This window comes from Papio anubis, chromosome 1 (genome assembly GCF_008728515.1).
Source record: "Papio anubis isolate 15944 chromosome 1, Panubis1.0, whole genome shotgun sequence".
NCBI classification, from domain to species: domain Eukaryota; kingdom Metazoa; phylum Chordata; class Mammalia; order Primates; family Cercopithecidae; genus Papio; species Papio anubis.
In genome coordinates, this window is record NC_044976.1 from 83,501,273 (window position 1) to 83,520,353 (window position 19,081).

Below are 19,081 nucleotides of genomic sequence, written 5' to 3' on the forward strand. Positions count from 1 at the left end.
TGCTCTCTTCAAGCAAGGCGTTTGGTTGGAAGAAAATTAGCCTTTTTTTTTTTAATCCAGAAAAGCTACAATTTTTATTTATTTTTACTTAAAAAAATGTTTTAACTGTGGTAAAATAAACATAAGCATAAAACTTACCATCTCAACCAATTTCGAAAGTATGGTTCAGTGGTGTTAAGTACATTCACGTTGCTATGCACTCAATCTCCAGAATTCTTTTCTTCTTGCAAAATGGAAACTCCATACCTATTAAATACTAACTCCTCATTTGTCCCTGGTCCCCCAGCCCTTGGCAAACACCATTCTACTTTCCGTTTCTGTGAATTTGACTACCCTAGAATCATGTAGTATTTGTCTTCTTGTGACTGGCTTATTTCATTTAGCATAATGTCCTCAAGCTTTATCCATGTTGTAGAATGGATCAGAATTTCCTTCTCTTTCAAGGTTGAATACTATTCCATCGTATGCATATACTACATTTTGTTTATCCATTCATCCCTCAAGGGACACTTGGATTCCTTCCACATTTTGGCTATTGCTAATAATGCTACTGTGAACTTGAGTGGAAAAATACCTGTTTGAAACTCTACTTTACAAGCTTCTTACAAGATTTAGTACATCTTTTTCTGCTTAATGTGCCATGAGTGTTCTGCAGGAAAAAACCCATCTCTCACATAGCAATTAATATGATAAAATTCAGAAAACATTAGTATAAAGTGGCTGGACATTGTGGTGTGGCCTTGACAGCCATATGTTTTTATGGTCATGCCTGGGGCATAGGGTTGTGGGTAACAAGAAATTAGGAGGATTCAGTTCTGCAGCCAACTCTCAGGGAGAGGAAATCCAAGCAGAATCCTCCTGTTATCTGAGTAAAGAGACCAGAGAAGCAGGAAGACCCTGGGACCTGGGGCAGAGGCTAAAGTGAACTCTTGATCTTAACGTTTGAACCTGTAAGGCTTCCCACTTGCAACAAATGGAAGGGCTGTGGCTCTTGTCAGAAACGTGGCTGTTATTCTCAGCATTTCATCTCTGTCTTCCTATTCATGCTGTCTCCAAGTCCTGTCAATTCTAGCTCACAAATATTTCTTGATTATCCCTTCTTCTCCCTTGCATCTTAGTCCACGCCACCATCCTCTCTCACCAGAACTGCCACTGCAGCCTCCTCTGCTTTTACCTGCCTCTAATCCATTCTCCCCACAACAGCCAGAGGCTCTTTCAGAAATGTCAGTCAAATTGTCTCACTTGGAGACCTAAAGGACTCATTACAACACTTAGAATGTAATCTGAATTCCTGTCTTACAAGGCCCAGCATGGCCTGGACCCTCCTGGTCCCTGTTTGTTTCATGTCTCACTCTAAGATGACCAGATTGCAGTCGGGGTGCCTTCCTCAAGTGTATAAAAGCACTAAACACTTCTCTCCTCAGGACTTTGGTGTATGTTGTTTCCACTGTCTGGAACGTTCCTTCACACCAAAATCTTCCCATGTTCAACTGCTATTCAGGCCTACATGACGCATCTTCACAGAAGCCTTTTCTGACCCTTCAGTCTAAATTACAAATCCCCTTGTTATTCTTACTTGTAATATTTTTTCCTTCACAATACTTCTCACAATTTTTACATTGTATACTTTCAGATGTGTGTATTGAAATTCTATCTTTCCCACTGGACTGCAAGCTCCTTGGGGGCAAAATCACATTCATTTACTAACTGTTGTCTACCCAGCCAGCTACAGTACGTGCTATTACATGTAGGCAATCTATAAATATTTATTGACTAATTGAGTGAATTAATGAATGAGTAAATGAATAACACAAAGTATTCATTTGAGCTTGAAAACTGGCCTTGATGGGATGTTCCCTGGACATTCCATAATAACAGAAGGAGCCATCCCCTGACAGATCTATTCATCCCAGCTGGTCTCTGGTTCTCCACTCCCAGACCCCATTCATGGGGCCCTGTCTGTCCATTGGAGGTCTGTCCATTCTTCACTGCAGGAATGCAAATAGTGTTATTAAAGATGAGATGGCCTTCTTTCACTCCAACAGCAAAGAAGCCAGTGAGCCTCCACACCATTCATGACGGAATTGTCCACACTATTCAGAGATCACCTTTCTATGATGACATTATTCTCACGGTTGGGGGTTGGAACGTGGCCATATGGAAAGAAAGTGTTATGGTAAGTTGCCTGCAAAATGGAGGTGTGGGTGTGTGATCCTTTGTTATTGAGAAAGACAAGAGCAACTGTTATGTTCTGACATAATAGTGCCTTTGGGACACTTTTTAGAGAAATTAGAACAGATGGCGGGGACACCAGCTTGTCAGCAGAGCCACTGTAATCCTTTTGAAAACACAATCATTTGTTTTTCCTTCCTGAGGGGAGAAAACAGTTTATAAGTTCCTTGTTCTCTGAAACTTAACAGTCTTGGAATATCTACTGTGGGCAGTTGACTTCTCTGGCATTTTTGGGGGGGTGGGGGCCAGGGTCTCACTTTGTGGCCCAGGCTGGAATGCAGTGGCGTGATCTCTGTTCACTGCAGCCTCGACTTCCCAGGCTCAGGTGATTCTCCCATCTTAGCCTCCTGAGTAGCTGGGACCACAGGTGCACGCCACCAAGCCCAGCTATTTTTTTGCGTTTTTTGTAGAAACAGGGATTTCACCATGTTGCCCAAGCTGGTCTCAAACTTCTGGGCTCAAGTGATTCACCTGCCTCGGCCTCCCAAAGTGCTGGGATTACAGGTGTGAGCCACCACACCTAGACTTGACTTGCATTTTTTCCTCCCTGGAAAATACAAGATGCGATGCCTAATTCTGATTGAAATGCAAGGAGAAACTCTGGGTTTGTCATCTTTCCCTCTGCACCAGGAATATGTTAGCAGGTTCAGAAAGTGGGAGTGAGTAAGCTGAGGGTATGTCAGCAGGCAGAGCCTCGCCTGTCCAGGGACAAACAGTGGTTAAAGGGAGGCAGCAAGAGTGTGGTCAGGATTAGGAGAGGGGCTGGATCTAGGCAGATAGGAGCTAAACTGCCAAAACCTAGAATGATTGATAAAATCCGGTGAAGCAAGGGTGTGGGGAAATCAGTACTTTTGGTGGGATTGTAAGTTGACATGTCTCTTTGGTGAGCCATTTGAGATTATCAAAGCCTGAAACTATATATATATGTTTTTATGCATATAATTTCATTATATCCATATTATATATGGATATGTGCATATATGTATACCAACTTTGACATATATGTGTGTATGTATATAGGCATATAATGTGGATATATATACACACGTATATATGTTTCAAAGTTGGTATACATATATATGTAGAAGTAGAACTGTTAGGTTAAATATATATACATATTAAATAAATATACATATATATTTAACCTAACAGTTCTACTTCTAAAACTCTAACATATAAAAATACTCAAAAACTGTATATTTATCATTGAAAAGGATTTAGAAACTACTTAAATGGCCATCAACGGAAGAACTTCTGCTTTATGCCAATGTACTTCTGTATGTTTGATTTTTTTTTTTTTCCTACAGTTAGTAAGTTTTGTAGTTAAAGAAAAAGAAAAAGGAAATTCAGGCATGATTGTCCAAAGACTATGCCAGGTCAGGAGTTTGGTTATAGAAACTCAAGGTGCTGGGAGAAGTAGACAAGAAGAACAAGTTTGAAATGTCACCTCCACAGAGTCCATGAATCTGTGACATTGTTTCTTCACAGGAAAGTCTCTTATGCATATATTGGAGGGTGGGAGACAGCTCCATGATTTAGTGTAGTCCCTGCAGATATAAGTAGGCAAAGGAGCACCCCTGGCCAGTAGATGAAGCCTGAAGTGGGTAGAAAGCACATTCTGTTCTTACTTTTGAAAACCTCCCAAAGAAGACAGATTACCCCATGGTAGAGAAAAGAGAGGATGATTGCATGATGCTTAGATGGTCTAAAATCTCTTCCTAGTGTATTTATAGGCTATCAACTGCTTCCATCTGAAGTCACTTTATATGAGAATTTGCCAATTCTGCTGTAGATTTTCAACATGCAGTATACAGCTGGAACTGGCAGACTTTTCATTTGTTTTACTCTCTACTGTTTACTGAGCTGTTTCCATGGGAAGCAGATATCTGACAGCAAAATAAAGGCATAAGCAGAATGTCCTTATAATCTTTACTTGTCTAATGTCCACCAATTTCCACAGAAATAGTCGTAAGGTTAGAAGCAGTAGTGGGTTTAGAAGCGGGACTATTAGAAACTTCAACAACTTAATTGGAATGTTTAAACTTTTCTGAAAAGCAACTAAAAATGGCTTATGAAAACAGGGAAGAAAAGCTGGTGTTATATAAAAACCCTACAACAAAGAGAAGTAAGACTTCCTGTGGGCATAATTTTGTTGTTATAGGATCATAGCTAGCTTGAGTTGTGCTTCATAGTGAATTTCCCTCAGATAATAACAAAATCTTGTCTTTTTAAAAATTTGTTTAAAGACTGGACCTCTCCTTCAGTCATGCTGTGCACCAAAAAGGTACACCTCAGGCCACTGGTCCCTGACTCGGCCCGGAGTTTTCTATATCGGCCGAGAAGATGGATATATTGATATCTGGGACCTTCTGGAGAAAACCCATGAACCGGCCCAGTCTCAAAACATTTGCATAACTATGATCACCTGCATCAAACCCTGGATCTTTTCTCGTATGTTAATTCTAACTAAATAAACTAAGTCATTTTTGGGTAACTCGGGAACATCTTGACAGTCATCTGAAAAGCCTCCAATGTTTATTTCTTAGTTTTTTGTTTTTCTTCTTGCTCATCCCTTCTTATCCCTTCCCTTCTCTTCCTTTCCTTTTCATTCTCCTCTCTTCCCTTTCCTTCCCATCTTTCCTCTTCCTTCTCCTTCTCTCTTGCTCTCAAACCTTGGACACAACCTGAGCTCTTCTCACTGTTGCCTCATCAAGAATGATTTCTGAGACATGTGTCAGGCAGAGGCTGGTTTTGAACCACACAATGGGAAACATCCTTCTCCTCTTCTCCGGGTGAGACAGGGTGAGCCCTAGATCTTTGTGATCTTTTGCTGTTTTTTTTCCCAGATGGAATAAATTTTGTTTCTTTAATTTTCATTACAAATCATATTTTTAATATTATATCACTTTTGTGGTTCTCCCCTGGCTAATATTAAGCAATTCTCTTCATAAGATAAAATTATTATCTGGGGTTATATATGTATGTATTAAGCTTTAACCTTTGAACCAACTATGAGGAAAAAGTACTATATAACAAAGCAAGCATAAATTCAAGAATGTGTCTATAGAAATGTGATGTATGTCTTTTGTCTCCATTTTTTTTCTGTTTCACCCAAGTAGTAATTTCTATGTAAATCCAGTATGTTTGCCTCTTTTTATTTTATTTTAATTTTTTGCAATGACATCTTGCTGTGTTGCCTGGGCTGAAGTGCAGTGGTGTGATCAATCCTCCTGCCTCAGCCTCCCAAAATTCTCGGATTATAGGGGTGAATCACTGTAACCCACCTGCCTTTTTTAAAAGAAGTTTTCCATTGTTTCCAAAGGTATACAGCATGAAATTCTCTTGCTATCCATTTCTCAGAAATGTTAGATTTGGAAACTCAGTCTTCAGCATCTTGAGTGTCACATTCAGACTACTGCTTAGCCATATGTACCACCCAAGTATCTTTTCCCACTTTGGTGTAAAACATTGCTTTGTACACCTACAGGGATTATGAATCCAGGATTTTGCAATTTGAAGCAGACCTACTAAAAAGGAAAAGAACACACACACAGTGAGATAGAAAATTAAAATTCTCAGGCCGGGCATGGTGGCTCACACCTCTAATCCCAGCACTTTGGGAGGCTGAGTGAGGTGGGAAGATCACTTGAGTCCAGGAGTTCAAGGCCAGCCTGAGCAACATGGCAAGACCCTGTCTCTACAAAAAATATAAAACAAACATTAGCCGGGCATGGTGCTATGAACCTGTAGTCCCAGCTACCCAGGAAGCTGAGGTGGGATGATTGATTAAGCCTAGGAGGTTGGGCCACAGAGGGAGACCCTGTCTCAAAAAAAAAAAAAAAGGTAGAAGAAGGAAGAAGGAGAAGAAGATTAAAAATCTCAAACACTTTGCATATTATACCCATTTTAAATGTTCAAAGGAAGCTACTTGTTTTTACAATAAGACCTGTGGTTCTGGCTACATCTTTGAAATTCTGGATAATGGTACCCTTTAGCCCTTTCTGTGTTCGGTGAAAATGAACTTCATGACTTTTCTTTGAAAATCTTTCTATGTGTTCTCCTTGCTTTCTTCTCAAGTATGCCCAGTGGGTCCAGTCACAGAGATAGTCAACTTCAGCCAGGAGCCATATTCCTTATACAGTCACCAGAAATACAAGTTTTGAGGCAGCAGGGGGGGCCAACAAAGGCTCAGTCTTAGCTTTCATTTCATCAGCTGGAAAAAATGACTTGTACATGTTTACATGGTCCAGCCATGAACATCTGATGAAAATGCCAAGATCATTGGAATCACAGTAGGTCCTCTGGGAGAACACAAAACAAAAACATATTTCATGTTTAACTGCTTAAGATGGTTTTCTGTTTGCTGATTTTTTCCTCCCATTTATTTTAAATCTTTCAGCTAAACAGCAATTTATAGCCATAGCTGATTATTATGGAACACTGCATATATTAGAAATTCCTTGGACATTAAGTCGCCCTTCCACCAATGAGGTTAGTAACATGACTTTGAGAATTAATGTGACCAGATATTGCCGAGATGTGTCTTTTAAAAAATGTTAGAAATGACAGCATTGGCCGGGCGCGGTGGCTCAAGCCTATAATCCCAGCACTTTGGGAGGCCGAGACGGGCAGATCACGAGGTCAGGAGATTGAGACCATCCTGGCTAACACGGTGAAACCCCGTCTCTACTAAAAAAAATACAAAAAACTAGCCAGGCGAGGTGGCGGGCGCCTGTAGTCCCAGCAACTCGGGAGGCTGAGACAGGAGAATGGTGTAAACCCGGGAGGCGGAGCTTGCAGTGAGCTGAGATCCGGCCACTGCACTCCAGCCTGGGCAACAGAGCGAGACTCCGTCTCAAAAAAAAAAAAAAAAAAAAAAGAAATGACAGCATTTTTCCTCTGTAAGGGAACAAAAGACTCATACAGTAAATAAGAGGATGTATTTCTGTTGTATGAGTTAATAGTTTGAAGCTTTAAAAAAAGCCCCAAACATGACATCAGAAGGAAACCAAGTAAATGAAGTCCAGACTCTGAGAGAATAATGACTTGGGGATTCATAATCAGAAAATGTCACTTTTCCTATTGTAACCGAAGTGTGGGATGCTGATTTCAGTGATACCCTTCCCTGAGGGCCCAGTTGACATGTTCATGCATCTCTCCATCACCCATCCCCACCGGTTCCCAACCCAAGTTGGAATATAGCGGGCAGCACAGCTGAACTGGCAGTGTTCTACACCCCCCACCCTGTACCCACCACCCAAGTGTTTCAAACAATGTTAACAATGAGGCTTTAAAAAGATCAATGAATAGAAATATATAAATGTATATACAATGAACATTAAACATACAGATTTCAGCCTGCTGCAAGTCCAAACATCGGCCTAGTTACCGGCAGGCAAAAGGCTGTCTCTCCCCTGGTTGCCTTCCCCGAGGTCTCTGCTGACTTTCCTGCTTCTATTCTATGCCAATACGTGAAGCCCTCCAGGGACCAGGAGCTCAGCTCTGCTTCCAGTCCCTCTAGGATCTACATTGAGATCCTCATCTGGGTTTTCTAAGTTTGATTGATGATATGAAACTTCCCTCAGATTTAGAAGGAAGAAGGAAGAAATGGGGGGAAAAGCAACCCCTGAATTGCAGCTCTCTCCTTCCAGCCCTACTTTGGAAACCTCCAAGTCACAGAGCCCTAAACGTTAGCACAGTAGCCCCTGAATTGTGCCAGCTCCTCAGGTAGTAGACCTGTGAGTACAATTTCCAAATTATATTCACCTAAGAGATTTAAAGTATCACAAAATAGATATCTACATAATAATTAGGTAGATGATCATTAGATAATGATCAAGTAGATTAGGGAGGTAAATTAGGTAGGTCGTCTACCTAATTACAAGCAGCAGAAATTCTAACGGAGCCTTGTAAAGGTCATGGGGGCTTCCTGCATGTCACCCTCTCACAGGCATCTGTTTCTAACAGATGACAAGTATTAACCACTACTTTGAAAGAGAAGTCAAGCATCTGGAATACGTAGAACAGCGCAAAAAAATTCGTGAGCAAGAAAAGAAAGAAATGGAAGAAGAAATGGCAAAGAAAAAAGTTGTAAGTTAAATTTCAGAAATGAAAGATGTTTTCCTTGAACACCAGTGGAAATATATTTGTTTGGCTTAATCCACAGTTTCCGTAGAAAAGTTATACTTTTTCACATTCTTCTCTTGTTCTCATGAGAGTCAAGTGCATTTCTTTGATTTCCTAGCTCACTGCCAGTTAGACAACTAGTGAGATTCTGTCCAATTTAAGCTTCTGAAATTTTCTATAATTTCAAAGTTCTTTAGTACAGGTACATTAATGCAAAATTTGAATGCTTTCATTATAGAATTTTAATATCTGGTGAATAATGCATTAAAGAAAGTGGTGCAAAAGGAGTTGAATATGGAATCAAGACACGTGGGCTCAAATCCCAACTCTGCCACTTACTAGCTGTGAGATTTAGAGCAAGGCTGTCACCTTTGCTGAGCTTCAGGTCTCTTATCTTGAAAATGGGAATACTAGTAACTAAGATTACTGTAAGGCTGTCAGTTAAATAATGTGACAAATAGACTTTCAGTAAATAGAGCTATTATAATAATAAATAGATTAGATAGATAGAGAGATAGAGAGATAGAGAGATAGAGAGATAGATAGATAGATAGATAGATAGATAGATAGGTGGAGAGAGAGGTGAATTTTACTGTATATAATATGCTGAAGCTATGAAACTTGAAATAGAGGAGATTGGTACAGGGCACATCCATCCTAAACTCTGTCAAAAAAGAACCTAAGCTCTAAAGCACCCCGTGCCCCTCTTTCTCAGCTTCTCCCTGTTTGATAGGAAATCTGTGACTCTGCTGGTCTTCCCTTGCCCACTAGAATTTTGGGCTTTTAAACATTTTGTGAATTAGGCTTTTCTGTCTTTCTCACTTGAGATCACCTCAGTCTCAATTTCTGTTTCCCTCTTGCTCTCTCTCTCCTTTGCTCTTTTGTTACCAACCTTTCATCATTGATCCCATCTGTAGGTTCCGTATAGCCAAATACATACATCCTCAAACACAGTTACTCACATGAGGCCCTCAGTCTCAAAAGCATTAGCATGTGGTGCCGGGCACGGTGGCTCACGCCTGTAATCCCAGCACTTTGGGAGGCTGAGGTGGGTGGATCACCTGAGGTCAGGAGTTCAAGACCAGCCTGACCCACATGGAGAAACCCTGTCTCTACTAAAAATACAAAATAAAACTTAGTTTGGCTGGATATGAAATTCTTTTCTTATCCAGCCAAACTAAGTTTTATTTTGTATTTTTAGTAGAGACAGGGTTTCTCCATGTGGGTCAGGCTGGTCTTGAACTCCCTTAAATGTTAGACCTAATACCATAAAAATCCTAGAGGAAAACCTAGGTAGTACCATTCAGGACATAGGCATGGGCAAAGACTTCATGTCTAAAACACCAAAAGCAACGGCAGCAAAAGCCAAAATTGACAAATGGGATCTCATTAAACTAAAGAGCTTCTGCACAGCAAAAGAAACTACCATCAGAGTGAACAGGCAACCTACAGAATGGGAGAAAATTTTTGCAATCTACTCATCTGACAAAGGGCTAATATCCAGAACCTACAAAGAACTCAAACAAATTTACAAGAAAAAAACAAACAACCCCATCAAAAAGTGGGCAAAGGATATGAATAGACATTTCTCAAAAGAAGACATTCATACAGCCAACAAACACATAAAAAAATGCTCATCATCACTGGCCATCAGAGAAATGCAAATCAAAACCACAATGAGATACCATCTCACACCAGTTAGAATGGCGATCATTAAAAAGTCAGGAAACAACAGGTGCTGGAGAGGATGTGGAGAAATAGGAACACTTTTACACTGTTGGTGGGATTGTAAACTAGTTCAACCATTATGGAAAACAGTATGGCGATTCCTCAAGGATCTAGAATTAGATGTACCATATGACCCAGCCATCCCATTACTGGGTATATACCCAAAGGATTATAAATTATGCTGCTATAAAGACACATGCACACGTATGTTTATTGCAGCACTATTCACAATAGCAAAGACTTGGAATCAACCCAAATGTCCATCAGTGACAGATTGGATTAAGAAAATGTGGCACATATACACCATGGAATACTATGCAGCCATCAAAAAGGATGAGTTTGTGTCCTTTGTAGGGACATGGATGCAGCTGGAATCCATCATTCTTAGCAAACTATCACAGGAACAGAAAACCAAACACCGCATGTTCTCACTCATAGGTGGGAACTGAACAATGAGATCACTTGGACTCGGGAAGGGGAACATCACACACCGGGGCCTATCATGGGGAGGGGGGAGGGGGGAGGGATTGCATTGGGAGTTATACCTGATGTAAATGACGAGTTGATGGGTGCAGCACACCAACAAGGCACAAGTATACATATGTAACAAACCTGCACGTTATGCACATGTACCCTACAACTTACAGTATAATAATAATAAATAAATTTAAAAAAAAAAAAAAATAAAATAAAATAAAATCACCTATAGTCAAATCGTACTGCCAAAAAAAAAAAAAAAATACAAAATAAGCCTGGCGTGGTGGCGCATATCTGTAATCCCAGCTACTCGGGAGGCTGAGGCAGGAGAGTCTCTTGAACCGGGAGGCGAGGTTGCAGTGAGTCGAGATTTTGCCATTACACTCCATCCTGGGCAACAAGAGCGAAACTCTGTCTCAAAAGAAAAGAAAAGAAAAGCATTAGCATGTGGAAATATTGTAATGTGCTGCATTAGCAAATAGATTAACATTATCACTTATTGATAGATACTAATTAGTGCAATAAAAGCAGAGGATCTCATTTCAAAAACATGTTTGGAGACAAAGTGTAAAAGAATGCCAATTTATTAACCTTTCTTTCCATTCCACTGCTACAAACAAATTGATCTTAGTTTTGTTCTTTTGCACACTTAACAAATGTTAGTTTGTTGAGATTCTATTATTGGAGATAATCTGCCACCCTTCCCCTTCTCCAGCAATTATCCATGACTATTATGAGTGTTTAAATACCATAGCAACAGCTCCTAATTATCTACATCAATGGGAGCAAGTAGAATTGTGGATAATCCAAAAATAATTTGCATGTGAAATACTTTTTAAACACCTGAATATTATAATAATAAAACCTTAAATTGTATTATACTTTTCAATTTCCAAAACGTTCCCAACTTCTTGTTACTTCATTTCCATTTGATATGGTGCCCTCTTTTAAGTAAAGCCACCACTTCTCAAATTTTCGCTGGAACTATTAATAGATTGTAGATATGTGAATGAATTTGAAAGGGTTCCTCTGTTACATTTAGAACAAGAAAAAAGTCACTAAGTAAAAACAACTAATGTTAGTCAGAAATGTCTCCTTCTAAGCAATGGCTGATAAAGGGGAAAATGGAAACAGTAACAACCTCAGAAGATTGCAATGGGGATTAAATGAGTTAAAATATTTACAGCACTTAGCCAATGACTGGCACATAGAAAGTGTTCGCATGTTCATCCAGCAAGGCTGGCCTGTATGAGTGCTCAGCAGGTGCCAGGATGAGGCTGTATAGTTCAACACAGATTTCAGGAAAATCATACATCCATCTCTTTGTAAACATATAATCTGGATACAGCTCCCTCCCCAAAGGATAATAATAATCACTGCTCTAATCGCATATGAAATGGGAATTTTCCTAACTGGAATTTCAGCTGGAGACTCAGCCTGGGAAGAGTAGTCATTGCCATGTGATCCACAAGCTATGCCCTTCATATGGGGCTCAGAAGAGGGGGATCTCAAAAGACTTCTGCAACCTCTAGGCTATTAGTCACCCTCCAGTCTACATAAGGGAAACAAGGGAAGAAGGCTGGAAAAAGGGATTTGTTTTTGAGAGACAGAGAGAGTGGTTGGGGACCATGTTTCCCTCCACTCCCTCCTTTCCCAGCACATCTGACTGCCTCCCACCCACCTGCCCTCCTGCCTTCCTGCCTTCCATCCAATCCTTTCCAGAAAACAGCAGCCAGGTCAACTATTCACAAACAGCCCCTTCTCATCCTTTGGTATTTTTAGATATCAGTGTTTTATAAGGATGTCTTGTTTTTCTTCCCCCCCTAGAAAATATATCAGAAGTCAAAAGAACAAATGGAGGCTGAATTAAAAATGGACTATGAGAGTTATCTGGAACTGGAAAAGACTGTTCTTATCAACCTTGGCCTAATCAAAGTCACAGAGAAGGGGTCATACTTGGATGTGATGTAAAAAAGCTTCCTGAAGGGGTGTTTTGGGGACTTTTTCTCTCTATTTGTTTTTTTATGTCAGGTGAATTGGCAAGCTGAACATATATATATATGTGTGTGTGTGTGTGTGTGTGTATAGAGAGAGGCTTATTTATAGACTTTTATTTCCCTGCTATTAAAATTTTTGAATTTTAACAATGAGATCTATTTCAGTTTTTGTACCAAATATGTGCCGAATTTTGTACTGAATATGAAAGTGTTCTTTTTCTAATGAATGTTTTCAATAACAAAATTTTTATTTTCCTATAATAATAGAGAACTTTGGATGTCCCCTCCATCCCAATCCTTGCCATCCACGCAGAGGTCCTCATCCCAGGCAGAAGGGGAAATCAAACTGCTCCTACTTATCAGCTTGCTTTTGGCCACCTTTCCAAAACAAGTGCTTCCCCTGGGTCACTGCACAAACTGTAGGGCCGTGTGCTAAACAAAATATTAGCAAATCAAATCCAGAAAAAAAAAAAATATATATATATATATATTTTAAAGAGGTTAACACATGAAGACCAAGTTGAGTTTATCCAAGGAAGGTAAGGTTAATTTAAGAGTAGAAAATAAATCAGTGGTTAATCAAAAGAGAGAAATTATGATGCCAAGCTGATGCAGAAAAACATTTTATAAAAGTTGATATCCATTCATGATAATAACAATACATTCTTAGCATCTACAGAAAGAATTCCTGTAATCTGATGAAGGGTGTGTAAAACAATACTACACCAAACATCATACTTCATGGTGACAAGCAGAAAGCTTTCCTCTGAGTTGTGGAACAAGACACAGGGCACACCATCAGGTGCCTAACATCATGTACTGCAGTTGCCTTTTTCTGCCTATGCTGGTCAAGCCTAGCGTAGGCACCAAAAAGCAAAAACAGTATGTGAAACTGAGACACAGAAGAGCTTGGAGCCAGATTGTGAAGACTCCTGTTTACCAAGCTAAGGAGCTGGATTAGAATTTATGAGGAATGAATAGAAGGATTAAACAGGAAGTTGACCCGAACAGCTTTATTTTTAGGAAACAAGGAATGAACTAGAGCGGGGAAGAGTCTCATGGCAAGAAATCCTATTATAATGGAGGCAGGATGAATTGTTCAGGGCAAAGGATTAGGATGCCCTGTACTAAAGCTTAATGTGAAAGTAGAAATGAAAGGCTGGTTGGATGGGGAAGGGAAGACAAAGGATAATACCAAGGTTTATCAGTTAGATTGCTAGAGGAAAGAAAACTTTGTCAGGTAGGTTTTAGCTCTTAACCACCTGCGTGCCATTGAACAGATGACCCAGCTCTGTGAAACAGATTCCCCTTCCATCAAGTCAGGTTGAGAGAACTTACCTTGCAGCATTTACGTAAGGGGCAAATGAGCACCTGCAGATAAGGGGCCTGTGCCTGGCACATATTATTGTCATCATGATTGAAGTTTCCCGAGCCTCATCCTTACACTTGAACTTCTTTTATTCTTTCTTTTTTCTGCATTCACTTTCTAGGTGCATTCATCCACTCTCAAGGCTTTAAATACTACCTCTGTGACCTGACCTTCTCTCTAAAATCAAGAGATGTGTATCTGTTTGACCTTTTGTATCTCCACTTGGATGTTTAATAGGCATCTCAAACTTAAACATGTCCAAAATTGAGTGCTTGATGTTTCCTTCCAAAAGCCATTCCTCTAGCAGTCCTCCCAGCCATGATGCTGCTTGGGGCAAAAGCCTTAAGGTCATCCTTCATCTCCTTTCTTTCGCAATCCACATCCAATCTGTCCGCAAGTCCTGTTGACTACACGTTCAATATGCATGTGAAACCCGATCACTTCTCTTCTCCCTCACTGCTACCACCATGGTCCAAGCTGCATCATCACCAACTTGGATTTTGCAGCAGCCTCCTGTTCTCCCTGCTTCTGTGTTGTCATTTTCAGTCTCTTTCAGCCACAACCAGATGGTAATTTTAAATTGATGCTGTCAGATGCTGTCATCCTTCTGCACAGAGTCCTTCCTCAGCCTCATAGTATGATCACTCAGAGTATGATCCCAGTGCCTCTCTGTGCCCTGCAAACCCTTGTGCAGGCAGGCCCTCCATTGTCACCTGGTCCCATCCCTCCTTCCTCTCCCCTCCATCACCCCATCCCAGTCATGCTGGCCTCCTGTTCACCAAACATGCCAGGCATCTTCCTCTCCCTGGGCATCTGTGCTTGCTGTTCAGTACCTTCTCCAGAGATTTTTCTAATTTTATTTTCATGAGTTCACTCTAAAAAATGGTTGGTTTGTCTTTAGAGACAGGGTCTCACTCAGTTGCACAGGCTGGAGTACAGTGGTGCAATCATAGCTCGCTGCAGCCTCAAGCTGTTGGGCTTAAGCAATCCTCTTGCCTCAGCCTCCTGAGTAGCTAGGACTACAGACACACGCCACCACACCTGACTTTAAAAAAATATATTGAGTGCCTTCTATGTGCCAGGGCCTATCATTTTAAACAGGATGGTAAGGGAAGGTGACACTTGAGCAAAGTCCTGAAAGGCATGAGGGGTTTCACCTGTAGTCTTCTAGAAGTGTGTTCCATAACCCAGTCTCCCTCCCTTCGTGAAAAGAAGCTGGGACTACAGAGAACAGGAGGGTCATGACTGAGTGTCATAAACCATGACCAGAGGCTGAGCACATTGTTGTCTCAAATAAAAGCACGGTGTTGTTAGAGTAAAGGACTGGAGTAATGGATATTGAATAAGTGTCTGCCTTAGGGTTAGCAAATAAAAAGCTTAGTATAGTGGCTACCATATGGCAAGCAGCAAATATGTTTTGCCTAATTTACAAATACAAAATGGTTGTAACATTCTTGCTATAGAAACTAAACGTGGGGCTCCTTATGGTTATGATAGCAGTTGTTATCAGTTCAGTGTGATTTTTTTTTTCTTTTTTTTTGAGATGGAGTCTCGCTCCGTCACCCAGGCTGGGGTGCAATGGCGCGATGTCGGCTCACTGCAACCTCCACCTCCCAGGTGATTCTCCTGCCACAGCCTCCTGAGTAGCTGGTATTACAGGCATGTGCCACTATGCCCAGCTAATTTTTGTATTTTTAGTAGAGACAGGGTTTCACATGTTGGCCAGGCAGATCTTGAACTCCTGACCTCAAGTGATCCACCTGCCTTGGCTTCCCAAAGTGCTAGGATTACAGGCTTGAGCTACCACACCCAGACCTGGTGTGGTATTTTCATTGTGTGTTTATAACCTCAGTTTTCCTGAGTCTCATCACCTGTGTCCACCATGCAGTCACATAAGCAGCCATAGCCCAGGTTTCATGGGACCTTGCCCCACTTGCTTCTCAGGTAGCCTAGCCTTCTGCAGAGTGCCCCCAAGTGTGTCCAGTGGCCCCTGGGATGAAGGTGGAGTCACACATGTTCAAGACCACAACCACCAGGCACTCAGGGCTCCATTCTCTCAAAAATGCTAGAGCTGCCTAATGGCCTGTAACATGGGGGAAGGTGCTGGGACAGTGCTTCTGGGTTAGTTCAAGTTCAGCAAGAAGCAAACACCAAGGCAGAAGCAGAGGTGCAAGAAGCAAGGGAGAGCCTTCAGAGCTCATGCAGGTCTGGTACCTATGGAAGGAAAGAGGAAAGGACAGAAGATGATAGGATTCATCTCAGACTACTCAGCATGATTTAATTATTCATGATACCTCTCTTTGACACTAAGACTTTGAAACAGACAAAATCATAGTGATGTCTCTTCCTTCTCTGGGATGAGTTCTCTCCGAGGCTCCTCAACCCCTTAAGCTAAGGTCCTTTTGTTTGGCCCAGACCTTCCATTTGGCAGACAAGGCCAGGCATGCTGAATCCCAGTAAAGAACACAGCTGAGGCTCAAGTGAAGATGCTAACCACCTGTACTGAAGATGTAGGAATATCAGGTGTGAATGAAAGTGGAGTTAACCGGTGTGCCTCCTTCCAATCCCCACAGCTCCAACCCTTTCCCCTACCACCCACCGTGAGCCAATCTGATCTTCTTCGGACCTTAAGTCATTTGGTCTGGCCTACAGTGTAGTGAAAAGACAGGAGTCTTCAGGTCCTGGCAGACCCGAATCCAAATCCCAGCTTCATCACCTTGGGCAAACTGCACTATCCCGTAAGTCTCAGATGCCTTGTCTGTAAGTGGGGATAATAATAATACCTAGCACAAAGACAATGTATTTAAAGCACCTGGAATATAGTTGGCTTAATGAATGTTGTTGCCTTTTCTTGCTTGGTCACAGGTGCACACACACACGCGCGTGTGCGTGCGCACACACACACACACACACCAGAGAAACTATAGTGTTTCCTCTTTGTTCTATGTAGTAATCTCTGATTTTAACTTTTTGTTGCTACTAATAATAACAGGAATGTTTCCCAGACTCAAATGCAACTTAAGCAGTGACTGTCCATGCCTGGTTTAATATTAGCCTTTGATCATTTTAATATGAGACCACAAGTGTTGGACATAGTATTTAACATAAATTTTAAATAAATTTGAACAGCTTTCTTTTTTTTGCAGAACTGATAATGCTACTCAGAAAATTGATCATTCTAATATTTGATTAATTTATATTAAATTTAATGATCATTCAGCTTTACAAATTGCTTTTTATCCGCCAAGAAACAGGTAATTAAACCAGCATATTTTCAGGTCCTCAGATAAGCATATTGTGTGTGTGCACTTCAGATGAAAAGGCAATTAACTCCAGTGGATGGTGGCCTAGGTGCTCTTCACAGCTTCACTAATCCAGCACTGTAAATAATTAACGTCTCCCTGCACCCTTCTACCTCGGAGCACTGCCCAGGGTCGGTTCCGCTCCACCGGGTTGCTAGGTTGCCATTGCCAGGACAGATCTGTGCAACTGAGCAAGGTCCTCACAACGGAAATTAAATATGTTAGTGAAGGGCCAATGAACCCCTGTGCGGTGAATTTCCTCCTGCCATGGCTGATGAGCTCTCTGAGGGCCACGGGCTAATGTAAAACAGCGCACACTGTCAGAGCAGAACCCTGCACACCAGCAAAACCAGCCTTGGGAGCTTATTGGGAAACGATGGACTTTTAAAAGTTGTGTAATTGCTTTTGAATGCTTTCTTGTTAACAAATAAGACATAAAAAACATAGACGGTGAATATGACAGATAATATAGGTTGTGTTTTTCTACAATGCCAATGCTCCAAACTTAAAGACAGAAAATAAGCTTTCCCAAACTCATCTGTATATGTGAAATTCTGAGATGTTTTTATTCTTTTTTTCTTAAAAAGGAAAAGGAATATGTAAAATAGAAGATTTCACATTCTTCCCTGTTAACTAGAGATGCATTTTCCAGTACTTCTTAGGAACCATATTTTTAAGAATAAAAATTCCCTTTAGAGAAAAAAAAAAAAACTCTAGAAAATAATGCTAAGTAAAATCTAAAATACAGAAAGTGTCTGCTTTGGCCGGGAACGGTGTCTCACAGCTATAATCCCAGCACTTTGGGAAGCCGAGGCAGGTGGATCACCTGAGGTCAGGAGTTCAAGACCAGCTGCCCAACATGGTGAATCCCTGTCTCTACTAAAAATACAGAAAATTAGCTGGGCCTGGTGATGGGCGCCTGTAATCCCAGCTACTCAGGAAGCTGAGGCAGGAGAATCGCTTGAACCAGGGAGGCGGAGGTTGGAGTGAGCCGAGATTGTGCCGCTGCACTCCAGCCTAGGCCATGAGAGCAAAACTCTGTCTTAAAAAAAAAAAAAAAAAAAAAAGAAAGAAAGAAAAAAGAAAAAAAGAAAAGAAAGTGTCTACTTTATTTCAGCCTTAGTAAAAAAGCTAAATTAACAATTGAATTGGTACCAGTTGTTCATTTACAATGAAGTTTGTATGGATCTAAATATAACAAATAAAAAACAGAGGCCAGTCATGGTCGCTCACCCCGGTAACCCCAAGACCAGCCCAGGCAACTTGGCAAAACCCCATCTCTACTAAAATACAAAAAAATTAGCCAGGCATGGTGGTGTGTGCCGGTAATCCCATCTACTCAGGAGGCTGAGGCACAAGAGTCGTTTGAACCAGAGAGGCAGAGGTTGCAGTGAGCTGAGATTGTGCCACTGCACTTCAGCTTGGAGGACAGAATGAGACTGTCTCAAAAACAAAACAAAACAGAATAAACTCCCAATTATCCAGAATCCTCACAACCAATAGCTAGAACTTCATTATTTTTTAGTTCTGTAATGAACACTTATGACAACAAAAGACAAGCAACTTTTTATTAAGGAATTATCATCAGGTGTATAACCAAATTCAAGGTCCATTCATGTCAGAATTCTGCCAGATTGTCATGTCTGCAGGACTGACAATAATTACTGATGGTCATCAGTATAAAGACAGCTCGTCTCAAGCTTTGTAATGTTGGGTTTCCGATTCATTTCTTCAACAAATGGGGATAATAAATCCCACTGCATGGAATTATAAGGATTAAATAAGATATAAACATATAGAAGTACTTTGTAAAGTCTAAGTGCTTAAAAATATGTAAAATACATATTAAA

General features: G+C 40.8%; 1 protein-coding gene across 3 annotated transcripts in view; it reads left to right on the forward strand.

Annotated features, from left to right (window-relative positions):
• WDR63 (WD repeat domain 63) overlaps positions 1–12,713 on the forward strand; it is a 148,871-nt gene extending 136,158 nt beyond the window's left edge. For 2 of the 3 annotated variants that reach the window (XM_009212032.3, XM_003892133.5), the window contains exons 19-23: positions 2,046–2,176; positions 4,479–4,683; positions 6,632–6,723; positions 8,200–8,322; positions 12,391–12,713. In XM_009212032.3, coding sequence (XP_009210296.2) covers positions 2,046–2,176; positions 4,479–4,683; positions 6,632–6,723; positions 8,200–8,322; positions 12,391–12,534 — 695 coding nt within the window. In that variant the 3' untranslated portion in view covers positions 12,535–12,713. The remainder of the gene's footprint in view (positions 1–2,045; positions 2,177–4,478; positions 4,684–6,631; positions 6,724–8,199; positions 8,323–12,390) is intronic. The other variant, XM_031650422.1, reaches the window with a different exon arrangement.
• The last annotated feature ends 6,368 nt before the right edge of the window (positions 12,714–19,081 follow it).